General features: G+C 56.8%; 1 protein-coding gene across 7 annotated transcripts in view; it reads right to left on the bottom strand.

Moving 5' to 3' along the window:
* DGKZ (diacylglycerol kinase zeta) overlaps positions 1–16354 on the bottom strand; it is a 43763-nt gene extending 27409 nt beyond the window's left edge. For 2 of the 7 annotated variants that reach the window (XM_070804170.1, XM_070804171.1), the window contains exon 1: positions 2950–3233. In XM_070804170.1, the coding sequence (XP_070660271.1) occupies positions 2950–3110 (161 nt within the window). In that variant the 5' untranslated portion in view covers positions 3111–3233. Of the gene's footprint in view, positions 1–2949; positions 3237–5517; positions 5709–15817 lie in introns of those variants that run through there. The other 5 variants (XM_070804161.1, XM_070804167.1, XM_070804168.1 and 2 more) reach the window with 5 other exon arrangements.
* Between the last annotated feature and the right edge of the window lie 795 nt (positions 16355–17149).

Here is a 17149-nt window from a genome sequence, read left to right as displayed (position 1 = left end):
TGGTGTGAGAGGCTGCGGTGGGCTTTAAGGGAGATGCCAAAGAGGCTGCCAGGCGGAGATCGTCCTCCTCCTGACCACACCAGAGATGGTAAACACGCAGCCCATGTACCTTCGCTACCCCTCCCAAGCCCACGGCGGAGTATTAGTGGATTCCAGACCTCTACCATCAAGCCAAGATCTGAAAGCTAGTGGATTCTAGACCTCTACCATCGAGCCAAGATCTGAAAGCTAGTGGATTCTAGACCTCTACCATCGAGCCAAGATCCAAATGCTAGTTGATTCTAGACCTCTACCATCGAGCCAGATCCAAATGCTAGGGGATTCCAGACCTCTACCACCAAGCCAAGATCTGAATGTTAGTGGATTCTAGACCTCTACCATCGAGCCAAGATCGGAAGGCAGAAGACTCAGCGCAGCATCTGCAGCTACCACCAATCTATTCGCTATTCTCTCTCCCAGCCATGGTCTATTCGCGAAACGGGACCGTTGGTCCCAAGGCCTGAAGTGTGTATGGGGCGGGGGGCGGAGAGGAGGAAAGCAAGGTGGGGGCTGATCATCACAGGGCGGAGGCCCAATGAGCAGCAAGAGCTGGGCTGAGGATGAGCTCAGCGCCTGAGGAAAGACGGCGGACTGGGTTCAGCTGGGGGCACTGGGGAGTTTCACCTGAGGCTGGCAACCAGAAAGAGGGCAGGACCAGGCGATACTGTCAAGAGGCGGTGCCACTGCAGTGCACCGTTCCCACTACCCGTCCCACCCTGCCTCCAGTCAGAGCAAGGGGACAGAGATCAGCCCCGGGAGACATCTGACTCTCTGACTCCAAGCCTGCCAGGAGGAAGTCTTTGCCCCCGGCTGCCCTCCCCCGACTCTACGGGGTTTTCCAAACACATTCATTTCTTTATGCCCGCTGCCCGAGCACAATGCTACCAGGCAGGGACACTCCTGCCATGCTTCCAGAGGGGCTGTTGCAGGTTCTTCTCATTCACTAACCTATCAGATCGCTTACCATCCCCAGAGGGACGTAATACGATGGCTCTCAAACTTGGAAGCACTTTAGAAACACTTGGCAAGTTGTAGAAAATGCCCAGTCCCACCTCCAGACCTGATGAGTCAGACATGCCCAAGTAAGAGCTAGGAATCTGTACTTCCTAAAGGTCCTGAGATCACTGTGACGTTGTTTGGTAGAGAGAAAAGGATGCGGGTTTTGGAATCAGACTAGAGTTCAAACTCTGTCTATGACTTTTAAACTTGCTGTGTGACTCTGGGCAAACTACTCATCTCTTTGAGCCTGTGTTCCTCTCATCTATAAAAATGGGAGAAGTTAATACCCATCCTGGTTATTTGAGAGACTGATGTAAAGGTACCGGTCGTTCTCCCGCTTCTTTTTCTTCCTCCTGAGGGGTTGCTGCTATGTGCGCAAGCCTGTGCCCTTCACGAGGGACGCAGCCACAGGCCAGAAGAGCCCGGCACTTGGTGCCCTGTGGGCAGGGACAGGAAGCCTCTGGCGGAGCCCCCCCCTCCGCCCCACGAGCCTGTGAACACTGGAGGCTACATCCTGCGGAGCTGGGTGTCAACTGCTCCCCCTTGCAGGGCTGTGGGTGACAAGACAGAGGCAGGAGTCGCTTTGCACCCTTTCCCATTTGATGTGACACTGAAGCCTGCACGTTTGCCAAGGGCCTACGGAGGGAGCTCCACCTGCCCGTGTGAGGATCCAGACCTGCAGGCTTGGCGACACAGTGCAGAGGCAAAGAGCAGGGCCCTGGTTAGGGCAAGGCAGCCAAAGGGCGCAGGTCCGCATCACAGGGACGCCAACCTGTACAGGAAAAAGCTGCCCATGTTATTGGTGGGTGAGGTCACCCCTGGGGAAGGGGCAGGCCAAAGCTCGGGGCGTGGGGGGGCCCCAGTACCATGAAGCCTGGACAACTGAGGGCAAGCGAGCTGGAGGCCCTGGGCATACTCCAAGTGGTCAGAGTCCAATTTGAGTTGGCGCTGGGGTCCTGAGCTGATTGGCTGCAAGCTCCGCGGCGCTGGAGAAGGCCAGGGTAGGCCAGGAGAAAACCCAGGGAGCCAGGTGGCAGTACTCACTGGGCTCCACCTCCTCTCACCTTACACCCGGACTGCAGGGGCAGGAAGCGGCTCCCGGGCCAGCACACAGGCCCCGGGCCGCCTTCCACTCAATCTTTCCACACCCTCCCCCAGAGTCCTGGTCAAAGCCCTGTCACAGGCACAAGATGGTGACATTTGGCGCGCTGGGGGAGGGGGTGAGACGGAGCTTGAAAGAACCAGCACCCATCCCCTTCCCAGCAAGACTAGATGGGGGTAGGGGGGTATGTGTCTACTCCCCAGCAGAGGTTGTGGGCCTCCCTGCTAATTCAGAGCAGTGTAGAACAGGTGGTCAGACCACCCCCTACCCCAAAGAGCAGCTTAAAATGCCCAGCGATTAAATCGGCGACCAGGGCTGCGGGGACAGGCATGGGTCGTGACAGTACGATCCAGGAGACCACGTTCTGCGGATGCCATGCAGCGCGGTGGTAGGCAACCCAGCCACCCGGAGGACCAGGGTGACGACGACGACATGACTGCCCACCTCTCTGGGGCCAAGAGACTCAGAGGGCGCCCGGTTCCCATCAGTGCCAAGAAAAGGGAGCGTGACTAGTCGTGGGGGCCCGACCCGCTGGTGCCAGGGAGTTAGGTGATTCTGCCTCTGCTGGAGAGCTAGAAGCCGCCCCTGTCTCAGTACCCCCAGAGAAAGCGCGCTGAGCTGCCGGTGCCAGAGAATGACACCCCCCACCCACCCGTTGACAGTGCCCGGACGCCAGGGGCGGAGCCCCCCATGCAGAGCCCAACGCCAAGACAGCCCAGATAGCCAGCGCGCGGGGATACCCCGCCCGGGTCAGCACCAGGTGGCCGAGGGATGCTTCCCGCCGCCGCCGCCGCCGCCGCCGCGCTCACCTGTGCCCGAAAAGCCGCAGCCCTGGGAAGCGCCGCTTGCTGAGACGCCGCGGCGCCTTGTCCGGCTCGGGACCCGCGTCGCGCTCGGAGCCGCTGGACGAGGCGGAGGCCGACTCGGAGTCGCTGCTCCGGGCCTCGGGGCTGCCGTCCCGCGGCTCCATCCGGCCCTAGCCCCGGCCGGCGGCGGGCCCGCGGGAGACGCCCATGCTGGGCCGGCGGCCGGGGCTCAGCACGCCGGCTCCTCAGCGCCCGCCTCGGCCATGGCGCGCGCTGACTCCGCCCGCCCCGCGCCGCGCGCCCCCGCGCCCCACGCCCAGGTGCCGGGGAAGCGGCCGCTGCGGCTCCAGGAAGTGCCGCCAGCTGCGGCCGCAGGACCCCGCATAGCTGGCCGGGCCGCTGCCTGCCCCGCCGCCGAGCACGCCCCCTCGGTTACGCGGCGGCGCCCGGCCCGCCGCGCCCTCTGCCGGCGGCCCGCCGAGACGCAAGCCGCCTGGGCCACCAGAAGGGCGGGGCGGGACCGAGAGGACGGGGTGGGGGTGGAGCCGCCGAGGCCACGCCCACGAGACCAAGCGGCTGCCCCGCCCACAAGCCCGAGCGGGTCCACCGCCCACGAGCCCGAACGGCTGCCCCGCCCACTAGCCCGAGCGGGTGCGCCGCCCGGATCCGATCGAGTCTGCAGCTTGACACGCCCGCGCGGCGCGCGAACCCGGACACGCGCAACCTTGTTTTCTTCCTCTCAGCCCCCGCTCCCCCCGCCCCCACCGGACCACACACATGCTCACAAGTGAACACTCGCGAGGGGGGCTATCACCCCCTCCCTTCCCACGTCTACTGGGAGTAGACGCCTCTTTCGCACACCCGGTGCCTGTCACGGCCACTTACGGCAGCTCCACCGCTACTCGCTCGGCTCTCCGAAATCACGCCCACGGGAACAAAATTCACACGGCGCTCCCGGTACACACGGAAACAAACACGCCTCACACACGGTCACGCTTACCCATTACTCAGTCGAACACTTCCCACCCCCAGTTTCTCACACTTAAGAGATTTTATACGAGAACCAAAGTCACTGAAGGACCCTGGCGCACACCAGTGACATGTTTGTTACCCAAATTCATCTTTCCACAGCTCTTCAAGGCTGTTTCTAACACTGTCACACTCCCGGTACATGGCACTTTCCCAACACAATATGCGATGGGACCTGTAGATCTCTTATGCCACAGGACTCACCTGCACGTCTCTTACACACACATAAATACGTACACAAAAGGAAGGACTGCACTGTCATTCCCCAACATACATGCTGTCAGTGAACACAAAGGTCTTTCTTGTATGCTCAAATATAACCCAGGACAATGGCTACATGTTGTTGCATCCCCCTTAAGTATATTTTGTGCATTTGTGCTCAGTCGCATCGAACAGTTTGTGACTTCATGGACTGTAGCCCATCAGGCTCCTCTGTCCACGGGATTTTTTCCAGGCAAGAATACTGGAGGGGGTTGCTAGTTCCTCCTCCAGTGGATCTTCCTGACCCAGGGATCGAACCCGTGTCTCCTGTGACTCCTACCTTGCCAGGTGGATTCTTTAGCACTGAGTCACCTGGGCTTCCCTCCATATACCTTACTCACCCAGAAATATACCTCACAGACATACAAACACAGCCCCTCAGACAGCGAAGTGGAACCAGAGCAGTCACCTGTGGTTGGCAAGGCCAGCACACACACACTTGGGAATCAGCAGCTCAGGGGCTGCCTCTGATAGCTCCTGCAGGGCTGACGGGAGGAGGCCAGGCGGCTGGAGAGTATGGTCTTCTCCCTCCAGCACTGCCACCCTGATGCCCATATGAGGTGCCCGCTGTTTCTGTTAGCACTCCTCTCTGCAAAGCCACATCCTGTGTCACTTCACTTTCACCCTCTCTGGGGTTCTGGCAGCCCATTTTCCAGCCTCAGCCAGCTACATATAGCCAGTGCTGGGAGCTGTGACATGTGGGCAAGCCTGCCGTTTGGAACCAACAGTCACCATCCTGAAGCTCAGAACCTTCTCCTGGCTTCCTTCAAGTTTCCTCCTGACCTGGACCAGGTATGGGGTACCACCCCCTGGAGTGCTCCCACCCAGCAGGTGCCACAGCGGCAGTGAAATCCCCCAGGGGGCTGGACATGGTCCTCCTCAGGTGCCTGGGACCCTTTGGGAAAGTTTCCCAATGGCTCTGACGGACCTCTGAGTGGGGAGATCAGAGGCAGCTAAGACCCTGTTGATTCTGTGCAAGACATGCACAGCCACATTCCTGTGGGGGCTTCTCTTCCCAGATCCCATTGCTGTTAGCTCCCTAGACTCCGCCTTCTGCAAGCTCAGCCCCCTGCCACACCGCCCCCCAGCAATTCAAACATCAGAGCCCCTCTTACGCTGCCAAGAAGCCCTCTGTCCTTTTCTGAGCCTCTGCAGAGCCACTGGACACAGGGAGAGAGGTAACCCCACTTCTGCGGACTCCCCCACCCCAGATAAAAGACTCACGGACGGATTGAGGGCCAAAGGTCCTCGTGCCCATTCTCAGGCCGCCCAAGTACCTACTGAGACTGGGGGACCTCGGCTGGGATCTGTGGGACGTCCCAGGAGCGGTAGCGCCACATCTGTCTCAGAGCCCCGGGCCGCTCCCCTTCTTCGGTCGCCAGAAGCTCCGCGGGGCCCAGAGCTGCAGCCTCATCGCAGCCTCCCCCAGTACTGCGGCCGGCCCCCCGTGCGCTCATCCTGCCCGGCGACTCTCTTCCTCTTTCGGCACTTCCTGACCCGGGGGCCCTGCGAGAGGCCAGCCGGCTGCCCCAGAGAGGACCACAGGCCTCACAGACGCCTTCCGCTGGCCAGGGCAGGAGGCTGGCGGGCAAGAAGGGCTTGCCAGCCCGAGAGGGCGAGAGGCAGGTGAGGACAAGCCCAGCCCAGCAGCCGAGAGACAATACCAAGTCAGAGGCTGCCAGGCAGCCGGCAGGCTTGCCCAGGCTGGGATCTGAACCTCGGCCCCGGTCTGGCCTCCCTCTCTGCCTAACAGCTCCGATCTTCACCTTTTGGTCCTGCCGAGGCCACCCGCTTCATCGCCACCACCAGGTGCCCTGTGCCCAGCCTGCACGCAGCTCTGTCTCCACTCAGCCCTGTGAGCACCACACCGCCTAACACAGGATCAGGCATACAGAATGTGACGGAGTTTCCAGGACTGGAACTAGAAGATGTGGTCCTACATCCTGTTTCTTCCCCTTACCAGCTGTGTACCCTGGTCCGAGAGGTCTGTCTCTCCAAGTTCACCTGAAATCCTTTTAGGAATAAGGTAGGGAATAGACTAGGGAACACGCGTGTCAGGGAGCTTTTTTGAGCCTTGATTTTCTTATCTGTAACGTGGAAGGGGGCACTAGTAATAACTAAGCTCGTGGAGTTTTTTGTTGCTGTCGTTTCGTCGGTAAGTTGCGTCCGACTCTTTGCGACCCCATAGGCTATAGCCCATCGGGCTCCTCTGTTTGTGGGATTTCCCAGGCAAGAATACCAGAGTGGGTTGCCATTTCCTTCTGCAGGGAATCTTCCCGACCCAGGGATTGAACCTGCATTTCTTAGTTTTAGGAGGATTAAATAAGAGGCAAAAGGGTTTATAAATTAATTCATTCAATAAACAGTTACTGAGTGTCTTCTGTGCCTCAGGCTCTGTATCAGACTAGACAGCAGGGTGCAAGGAACGAGCGCTCTAACCTCATGTTGCTTAAATTCTATTCTAAACAAATCCCATATGAAAGAATGGCAGGTGACAAGATGAGATGAGCTACAGAGAAAAATGAAGCCAAGGTGAAGGGGGAAGAGGAGGATAATGGAGATGCTATTTAGGGAGGGGGACTGGGAAGGCCTCCCTGAAGAGGTAACGGTCGAGAACAGATTCAAATGAACTGAGAGAGCAAATGGTGTGACTGCCTGGCAGAACAGCAGTCCAGGTGGAAGGAGCAGTCAGAGCAAAGGCCCTTTGAGCAGGAATGTACTGGATGTGTCTAAAGAACAGCAAAACGGCCACACTGGGTGGACGTTGAGGCCGTTTCTGAGAATTTGCTAAAAAAATAGTAAGGCATGCACTTACTCTTTATTATTAGGGTTGGTTCTGGGGTGGAAATCATACCTTCCTCAAGCACTCTTTCAATCACGCTGCTCTATAATTAGTTCTTCAGCTCTATATGTGTTTGTTACCCCAGAAAGGCTGTAAATTTCTCGAGGACAGAAACGGTGTCAGTTCAGTTCAGTTCAATAAATATCGACACTACAGAACCTGCAGACACAGGAAACGTACACCGTGCCCTTCCAGCCCTTAGAAACCTCATCTGGGGACTTCCTTGGTGGCCCGGTGGCTAAGACTCTGTGCTCCTGATGCAGGGGGCCAGGGTTTGATCCCTGGTCAGGGAACTGGATCTCACATGTCAGAACTAAAATTCTGCGTGCCGCAACGAAGACCCGATACAGCCAAATACATAAGTAAACAAATATTAATTAAAAAAAAAAAGAAACCTCCGTCTGGTGCTGTAATCACCTTGTGGCCCTCATGACTGAAACTTAATATTTCTCATTAACTATTTGTTTCATAAATCACGCTATGTCATGAATAAGTAATACTTGGTAATAATAATAATGATAAATAGCTAATATTTCTTGGACATTACTGTGCCCCAAACCTTTGAATTCCTGCGACAACCTTATGACATAGATCTTGTTATTTACCCCCTTTGACTGATGGGGAGCCTGAGGCACAGAGCGGCTAAGCTCATTTGTCCAAGGGGACCCAGCCTGTGAGTGGTAGAAATAAGACTTCCACCCCTGAGTCGGTGCTTGTGAAAAAGACATCCTCTTGTCCCTCTGGGGTTGGGGGCAGAACCAGGTAATGCCGCTGAGTCTTGGCACCCCCTTTCCCAGGGCTTCTACCTCCAGCCCATCATCCTGCCTCGATCAAGGCAGGTCCTGTGTGCCGTAAAGCCCCAACAGAGACTCTGCCAGCCAGGCCAAGGCCTGTACTAGAAGGAGGCTGTTGCAGGGCCTTGTCTTCACCCCGCCACCCCCCAGGGATTCTGGAAGTAGCTTGAACAGTTAAACAGAGGAAATGGGGCTGGGCTTGTTTTCAGTGAGGCTTCTGGCAGCCCTGGAGCAGCAGAGAGCAGGAAATGTGACTCCTGGAGGGGGGAAGCCAGGCAGGCTGGGGACTCTGAGAGGCAGAGCAGCCTGGCGGTGGACCACAGCCCCCTTGGGCTTGTACTCACTGAAGCTGTTGGTGCTTTGCAGGTGGGGTGGGGAGGACGAGGCTGGAAGGGACAGGTGCACAGGGCCGGGGAGAATGCCCTTGGCAGTTCCTGGGACAAGGTGTGCCAGCACTGGGGATCTGGGGACCCCTCAGAATCCACGCAGATACTCACAGGAAGAGGAATCTGGGTAAGAAAATTATTCTGGGCTTGGTTGAGGCCCCAGAGGATGGGGTGTTCTACTTTCCATGGCCTGGATGAGCAAGTGGGAGCTGGGGAAAAGAAATGTACCAGGGCACCAAACACTTAAGCCACGATCTGGACAGCCTCTGCTCTCAAAACCAGCCAAGCCAACCTCCTTGGCCTGACCTTCAGGGCTCCTTATGTTCTGGTTCCTTTCATTTTGGCCTCTTGGTCCAAGTTTTCCCTGCAGAGATTTTGCTCTCAGCTCACACCATGCTGGTGCCTGCCTCTCAGTAAGTACTCAGTAAGCATTTCTTCCCTCTTTCTTCACACTTCCTTTAACACGCTGCCCTCACCCCGCCACTCCATTCTGCTTCCCTTGCCCCATCTGCCCGTAGAGCTTGGCCAATCTGAACCTCCATCTTGCAAAACCCCGGTCCCCAAAGCAAAACAAAAAAACGGGAAGGTGGAAAGAGTCGGGTCAAACCCCAGCCCTTGCTGTGCAATGGTGGGCAAATCACTTAACATCTCTGGGTTGGACCAGACGGTTTCTAAGATCTTGTCCAGCTCTGACAGTTTCATCTGAATCTCCTTCCCTGATCTTCAGGTTTCCACTCATTCATTCATTCATATGACACATATTTTATAAAGATCTACTAAGTGAAAGGGGACGACAGAGGATGAGATGGTTGGATGGCATCACCGACGCGATGGACGTGAGTTTGAATAAACTCTAGGAGTTGGTGATGGACAGGGAGGCCTGGCGTGCTGCAGTCCATGGGGTCGCAGAGAGTCAGACACGACTGAGCAACTGAACTGAAGTGTCGAATGCTGTTTTAGAGTCAGTCCTCCTACCTAACTGATGTCCCTCTGACACTCATCTTTTTTTTTCCCCCAGATACTCCTCCATTATATGACCTTTTCTGCATATGAAGTCTTATCTCCTTACAGGATTCCTGACCCCAGTGTTGCTTCTGGCTCCATGCTGGATGCATAGGATGTGCTTAGTAACTTCCTATGGAAGTTGAAATGAGCTGAATATAGGAGCCCAACAAGCGGAGCAGAGGGAGGGAGCTGGCTTCCTGTTTGCTTGAGTGGCTGTGGTGAGACATGGGGGATTTTTGGAGCCCATGTCCCTTCCCGCCAGCTAAGTCTGTGATCCAGGTACCTGGTGGAGTCCTTGGGAGCAAGCTAGAGCCCCAAAGCACCTGCTGAGCCACAGAGGAGACAGATGTACCTGAGCTGGGCTGCAGGTGCTGCTGGTTACTGACAGATGGAATTTTGATTAGGCTCCTTCTGGGTAGCCTCATTAAAGTCATGTGTGGGAGGAAATCTGGAGGAGGGCCTGGGGGCCCTTTCCCTCTGGGGCAAGAGAGCTGTGAATATAGCGCGGGTACCTCCAGAGTCATGGGTGGTCCCTCAAACCACGATCCCTCTTGGAAACTGTCCTTCAGCACGTCCCAGCTCCCCAGGCTGGGGGAGGGGGGCGCAGGGAAGGGGAGAGGAGCCTGAATGTCTGTCCCTTGCTTGGGGTTAGCTGGATCTGCCCTCAGGAGCTTCCTGCTGCTTCCAGCTTGGATGGTAGCACCAGACCTCCCAGGGCAAGATAAGCAGGCCCTTCAAGCTTCTCATCCCCATCTGTTGGATCACAAGCTCTGATTGCAGAACCATCTTCCAGCCCCCACCCCTCTGCTTTTATCCCTCCCAGGGATCTGTGCACTTAGTACAGAGCCAGGAGGAAAGCTCCCTAACGATGAACGTCCAGGCCTTGGGAGCCTGCAAAGGGCTTTGGAGTGAAACTGACCTGAGTCTGGATTCTGGCTCTCCCAGTTACTGACTGGGGGACCTTAGCACATTGCTTAACGACTCTGAGGCTCAGTTTCTCATCTGAAAGATGCTGCCCAGCGGTCCTCGGATTCTCCCTCACTCTATGAATCCTGATTAGCTTTCCTTCCCCAAACATCCATAGGCCAAGAACCCTGGTTAAGCACAGAGGGGCCCAGCAGAAAACAAATCTGTTCCCAATGCGTTCTCTACCCACTTTGGGCATCCTCGAAGACACGTTTCCTCCCTAGCCTGTGCTAACCTTGTCTTTGAGACCTGGACCCTTGAGGGCTTCTCTCAATGCTCTGATCTGCAGTGGCACTGGTAGAAGTGAAAATGAGACTCCAGCCCAGGCTTCCTGATGCCTTTTCAGCAGCACAGCAGAGAAGAACCTGTTCCAATGGCTCTGCTGGAACTGGTCTTCCCAGCTCCCCCCAGAAAGGCCGCTGGTGCGAGAGGTGGGGGACATGGGATGCTGAGGGGGCCTGTCTCAAGCACCCTGAGCCAAAATAGGGTCTGATAAGGCCCACTTTCTGGAATCCCAATCCCGACACAGCGCCTTCTCGATAAGCCTGGCCCCACCTCTGGGCACAGCTCTCCCTGCCGGCCTTTGACTCACTAGTCAGCAAGAACCTCGGGTCCCTGAGGGGAGGAAGGAGTTCCGGGCTGGGCCTGGGCCCCCGCCCTTCCCAAAGGAAGGAAAATGATAGACCCCCCAGCTTCCGGCTTCCTCTGGCAGTGGGCCCCCTCCTCCAGCTCCAGCTCAGCTCTCTGCCCCCGGTTTTTGCATTTTTAATTCAGGACAGAATGTGATCTCTTGCAGCTCCTTGCTTTATCCTGTTGCTATTTAAATTACAAATCGGCCCCATCTCCCTGTCACTCTTGGGTTATTTTTAGCTTCTGGTAAATAGCAGCAGGGAGAGTCGGATCAGGTGCCCCTCCCTCAGGAGCTTTATACCCGCAGTCCCGTGCCCACAGCAGGGGGCACCCTCCCCTGCCAGCTGGCGCCCCGGGGCTCTTCCCCGAGCCTCTCTGTAGAGGCGGAGGGGGCAGGGGGAGGACTGCAGTCTGGGGACATGCACGCATGCTCAGGCTTTACTCTTGCACTCAGTTGCTCAGTGATCTCCGACTCTTTGTGACCCCATGGACAATAGCCCTCCAGGCTCCTCTGTCCATGGGAGTCTCCAGGCAAGAATACTGGAGGGGGTTGCCATTTCCTCCTCCAGGAGATCTTCCCGACCCAGGGATCAAACCCGCATCTCTTGTGTCTCCTGCATCGGCAGGTGGATTCTTTACCACTAGCACTAGCTGGGAAGCCCTCCCTTTGTTGAACTCTTTCTCCCAGGTCTCACCAAGCATCCATCACTCCAGGCCAACTTTGTTCAGGGACCTTCCTGGCCTGCCCTGCACCCCCAACCCACAAGGAGATCCAGCTAGAGAGAGTAGAAGATCTAACTTGCTTCTCACTCCTGCTAAAAGTCAGGAACTTTACATGTCTTATTTCATCTTGCCAGCTACCTTCTGGAACAGGTATTACTGTTCCCATTTTCCATAGAGGAAATGAGGTCAGAGGTGAAAGTGACTTACTCAGCTAGGAAGGGGCAGAGCTGGAATTCGAACCCAGGTTTCTCTGACCCTGAAGACTGCATGCACAAGCATCACACTGTCTCTCTCAGTGCAATGCATGTACCACTGTGCTCAATGCCCAGGTTTGTTCCCAATGCCCACCATCAGCTGTCTTTCCCAAGTGTTTGTCTCATGCCATCTGCTGGATCAGGGGTTGGCAAACTACGGCCAGTGGACTACATCTGGCCCGCTGCCTGATTTTGTGTGGCTGTGAGCTAAGAATGGTCTTTGTTGGAAAAAAAGGAAAAGAGTAATATTTGTGACAGTAGAAATCATAGGAAATTTAAAGTTCAGTGCCTATAAATAAAGTTTTACTGGAATCCAGTCACGCTCATTGGTCTCCATATTGTCTACGGCTACTTTTGCACTGTGATGGCAGAGCAGAGCTACAGGACCACGTGACCTGCAAAGCTAGAACTATTTACTGCCTGGCCCTGGACTGAATCATGTTTTTGTCAAGAGAAGAATGTTATCTCATACTTGTATCTCATACAGTGTCTGGCCCAGGGTCAGCTCCAAACAGAGGTGCTGGTGCTCCTTGAAGGTCTTTCTAGGGCCACAACTTATGCTGGGAAAGACTAAAGGCAGGAGGAGAAGGGGACGACAGAGGATGAGATGGTTGGATGGCATCACCGACTCAATGGACATGAGTCTGAGTAAACTCCCGGAGCTGGTGATGGACAGGGAGGCCTGGCGCACTGCAGTCCATGGGGTCACAAAGAGTCGGACAGGACTGAGCGACTGAACTAACTGACTAACTGAGGGCCACAACAGCACCCAGTACAGGGATGCCCCCTGCCAGCCACGTCCCTGGTGATCCAGATCACTTTTTACCTTTTGTCTCTCTCCTCCAGCATCTCCATAGGTAAAGCCCATGGTTTCCAAACCTACTTGACTATCAAAATTACTTGGGGGAGGTTTTTCTTTTCCACCCACTTTACTATTTTAAATTCTTTTTATTTATTTTAATCTGATTTATTTACTTATTTGGCTGTGCTGGGTCTTAGTTGCAGCATGTGGGATCTAGCTCCCTAGGTTGTATCTGGGCCCCCTGCATTGGCAGCATGGAGTCTTAGCCACTGGACCACCTAGTAAAGTCCCACCTGGGGAAGGTTTTTAAAAGTTGAGATGTCCAGGCCCAATCCCAGACTCTCTGAATCAGGATCTCTAGGGAGGACTTTAGAAATGATTTTAAAAGAGATCTTCAGCTGATCTGGGGTTTGGGAACCGCTGGGCTCATCTCCAGAGGTTCAAGTTCCGCATCTTCTGACTGGTCCTTGCAGACCAAAGCCAGTGTGTCTCATACCCCAGGCTTCTCCCAGGCTGGAGGCCACCCCCAGTGGGCCTTGAGCTCAGGCCTTGCGTGTCTGGGAGTTTTCCTCAGGCCCAGATGCAGAAACAAGGTGTCCTTCCACTTCCCTCCCCGCTAAGAGTTTCTCCTGCCAGAAACCTGCCGCCTCTCCATCCCCCTGAAGCAGCTGCCACGGCCGCTTCCAGCCCACACCACCGGGGTGGAAGGGAACCTATTTCCCAGAACCCCCCACGTCCCTAAAAGCTCCTACTGTCCTGCCGAAAACCCCCGTCCTCACTGACGTCAGAGGCAGCCAGGCCCGACCCCGCTTCCGCTGCCACCCCTCGCCCTCGAATTTTTTTGCCCCCACATTTCTGTCTAAAAGCCTTTTCTCTCTGTGAATGGTTTTCAACTGCTTTTCTTAGCAACTCCTCACAGCGGGGTGGGAGGTTTAGCTGCGAGCCAGAGCTGCATGGAACTGCAGGCAGGCGGAGGAGGTGGAAAGGCCTACGGCGGGCCTGAGCTCTGGCCAGCCCCCAGCGGCCTGGACGACAGTCACAGGGGAGGGCTGAGTCCTCCCACTGGGGTCCCGTGGGTGGACCCGGGCTCTGTCTCTTTCTCAGGCCTTCCTCCACCCTTCTTGCCCTGATGCTCTGCCCTGCCCTGGTCCTAAGACAAGATGTCTGGCCTCGCCTCCAGGTGTGAGGGGGCGCCTCACTTGATCTGTCCAGGGGTGATGACAGCTGGAATCCACCATGGTGCTGTTCTCTGCAGCCCTCACACAGGTGACTCAGAGATCTCCCCATCTCCCCGTCCTTTCACAGCCAGAGGGGAGCCACAGCTTGGTGACCCTGCGTCCTTAGTGAGTAAAGGCCTCAAGTTTGGGCTGGGGAGCGCCCTCCATTCAGGAGCCACCCTGGGCAAATCCCAGCCCTTGTGTCTGTCTCCGAGTGTGTGTGTGTTCCTGCACAGCATCTTCTCAGCCCTTTGGTTATTCTCTGCCTCCATCTCTCTAAGCCTCTACTCCACGCTGGCTTCCTTTTCAGGTCCAGATGCTGCTCGGCCCTGACCAACGGCTTAAGGAAAACCTTGGGTCACTCTCTTATGTCACAGGTGAAGAACTGAGGCCCAGAGAGAGAGAAAGAGTGTGTGTCTAGTTCAAGGACACGCAAGTCACTGGCAAAAGTGAGAATACAAGTCAGGCCTCCTGACTCCCAGAGTAATATTTCTTTCATTCCATGCCCCATCACCCATCATTCTCTTCGTACTCTCTCCTCTCCCAGGAGACTTTCAGGGGCCTCTCTCTCTGCAACTAGAGGAGAGATGACGCCCTTCTCTCAGCATGGTGTTCTAGAAGAACTCAGTACTGTAGTGCAGTGTACTTTTGATTCCTTATAGGTCTCAGACAGTGAAAGTAGAGCCATGGGAACCTCACCTCTTGCCCCATTTATTCTGAGCATCTCACTTCATGGTGGTGGACAAGTCCCCTCCCCTCCTCTCTCATCTCCCCCTATGATGGTTTCATAGCCTTTACAAATATTGGAGTCCAGGACTTCCCTGGTGGCCCAGTGGCTAAGTCTCTGCGCTCCCAAAGCAAGGGGGCCTGGGTTCGATTTTTGATCAGGGAACTAGACCTCACATGCCGCAACTAAGATCCAGTGCAGCCAGATAAATAAACGTAAATATATATTAAAAAAAAAAAAAGTTGGAGTCCTTCAAGCTCCCAGGACTGGTCAGTTTTAGGATATTCCTTCTTAGAAGCCCTGGGGAGGAACAGGGCAGCCTCGCACATCTCAAGTCCTCAGGGTTGTGAACAGATAGGAGATCCCTCTAACCAGGCTGATGGCTTCAAGGACTGCAGATACCTTCATGTCCCTGCTGGACCCCACAAAGGTCACTCTGAGCCAGGGGCTTTTGAGAGAGGCAGCAAGTCCTGGTTGAGGCTGTGGTCTGGGAGAGACGGGGATGGTAAAGGCTGTCCTTGCCCTGCCTCCACCCCACTTGGATCCCTCCCCTGTGTAACTTACCCACCCTTACTTGAGGGGCAGTCCTCCCCGCGCCCCATCCCAAATCAGAAAAGTGGTCCCTGGGGCCCGCTGCTCCAGCTGATTCCTCCGGGCACAGGTGAAGGTAGGGTGGAAAGGCAAGTTTCAGTCTGCCACCGGGATGCCAGGGAGGATCTGCGTGGGCAGAGGGGTCCACGGTGGGGAGGGATTCCTTCCTTTTCTCTAGGCAACAGGGTCTCAGCCATGGTGGCAGGGAGCGCCATCTCAGTCATTTCCACAGGCCAGTGCCTAGCATAGGGTCAGCCCCCAGGAAAGCTCAAGTAAGGCCTATTGAATGAATGGGGGGGTCCCTCTTTCGCCAAGAAGAAGGGCCGGGGGGCATCTCCTGGGTCTCCCCAGCAGCAGAGGTTTGTAAGGATCATATCTTGATTATTTTCCCCCCTCAGCGCCCAGTACAGAGCCTGACACGCAGTTGGCATTGGTAACTCCACGTTGAAAGAATAGGGCTTTCACTGTCCATTAGAGGAAGGGCCACAGAAGCTCCCCCCTGGACACAGAGAACAGAGACCCCCTGGTAGTTGATTTTGAATCCCCAAGGCCTAGAGCAGTGCCAGGCAGGCGCTCGATGAGTCTTGATGGAAGGTGGGGGTGGTCCCAAGCAGCAGGATCCCCTCTGCCCGCATCCTCCTTACCTGTAAGACACCTGTTTCCGTAGGTGCATCTGGCCGAACCGCTCCTCCACAGGGGGTCCGGCGGCCCGGTCCCGGGGTGCCTCGGCCTCCTGGCCTCGCCGGCAGCGCCTTCGCACCACCTCCTCCTCGGCCGCCCGGCCGCCACCAGCCCCGTCCCCGCGGGGCCCTCCGCCGCCCGGCCCCTCGGCCATCCTGCGGCCCCCCGCTTCCCGCGGCTCCGGCGGCCTTTCGGGGTTCCTTGCTCAAGTTCAGTCTCCCTTCCTTCTGAGCCCGGGGCCGCGAGGCGGGGGTTGCGGGGTGGGGAGCGCGCGGTCCCGCACGTCCCTCCCGACGTCAGGGGCTCAGACGGCGGCTGGGCGCCGCGCCCGGGAAGGGCCGGCTGGGAGCCTCCGGCGCCCCTAGGGGGAGCAGTCCTGGTGGGTGTCGGGGTGCTGCGTGGTGAGCGCCGGGGGCGCCCCCCGGACGGCTGGAGCCCGAGCCCGGGCGCTGAGCGCGCTCCTGCAGCCGCAGCCGCTGCCGCGCACCCGGACTGTCACCTTAGAGACACCCGCCCGCCCGCGGGGTACAGGGGAGGGCGCCGCCCCACCCCGCCAGCCCGGCTCGGGCACCGGAGGAGCGAGCCCGGCCCGGCCGCGGCGGGCACGATCCCGGCCCCGGGCGCCCGCCAAAGCCCACCCCCGAGCCCCCTCCCCTGTACCCCGCAGCCTGGCGGCTGCCAATCATCGGCCCGCCCGTCACTCAGAGGCAGTGATGCACCCCTCTCGGCCCGCGCTTTCCGGCTTCGGCATTCGCCGCGCGGGCAGGGGGGTGGGGGTGGGGGGGCGATGTTGGCGGGGGCGGTGACACGAGCTGGCTTTAACCCCGTCGGTGCCATGGGACTTGAGAGACCCAATTAGATTTGAAGAAGGGGCGCAGGAAGGGCAACATGGGCCAGGATGCCTTGAATTTGAGGATGGACTTGATTGCAGGTAAAGTGTTAGCTCTCTAGGCCTAGCTCTCTGCTGAACCCTGCCCAGATGCCAGTGGGTGTGGAATGGAGAGCCTGCAGCCTCCTGTGGCCTGTCCCCTGAAAGCCCTGGGCCAGGGTCTCCCAGAAGATTGAATCCATCTCTGGGTTGGGATAGGGGAGAACCCAACTCAGGAAGGAAAGACTAGAGGTCTCTTTGAGGTTCATCTTCTTCCCCATGGAAATCCCATGGTTCCTCCTTGGAGCATCTCCTCTTGTCCTTGGGGTGTTCTGCACTTGAACCTTTCATCTGAATGATGGCAGGACCCTGGGTAACTTCTCAGATCTAACGCCTCCTATCCACTACCCTAGACTCCGAAGTTGAC

Source organism: Bos indicus, chromosome 15, assembly GCF_029378745.1.
Source record: "Bos indicus isolate NIAB-ARS_2022 breed Sahiwal x Tharparkar chromosome 15, NIAB-ARS_B.indTharparkar_mat_pri_1.0, whole genome shotgun sequence".
Classification (NCBI taxonomy): domain Eukaryota; kingdom Metazoa; phylum Chordata; class Mammalia; order Artiodactyla; family Bovidae; genus Bos; species Bos indicus.
Note: the sequence above shows the minus strand (reverse complement) of the source record. Positions and strands in the feature narration are given on the sequence as shown.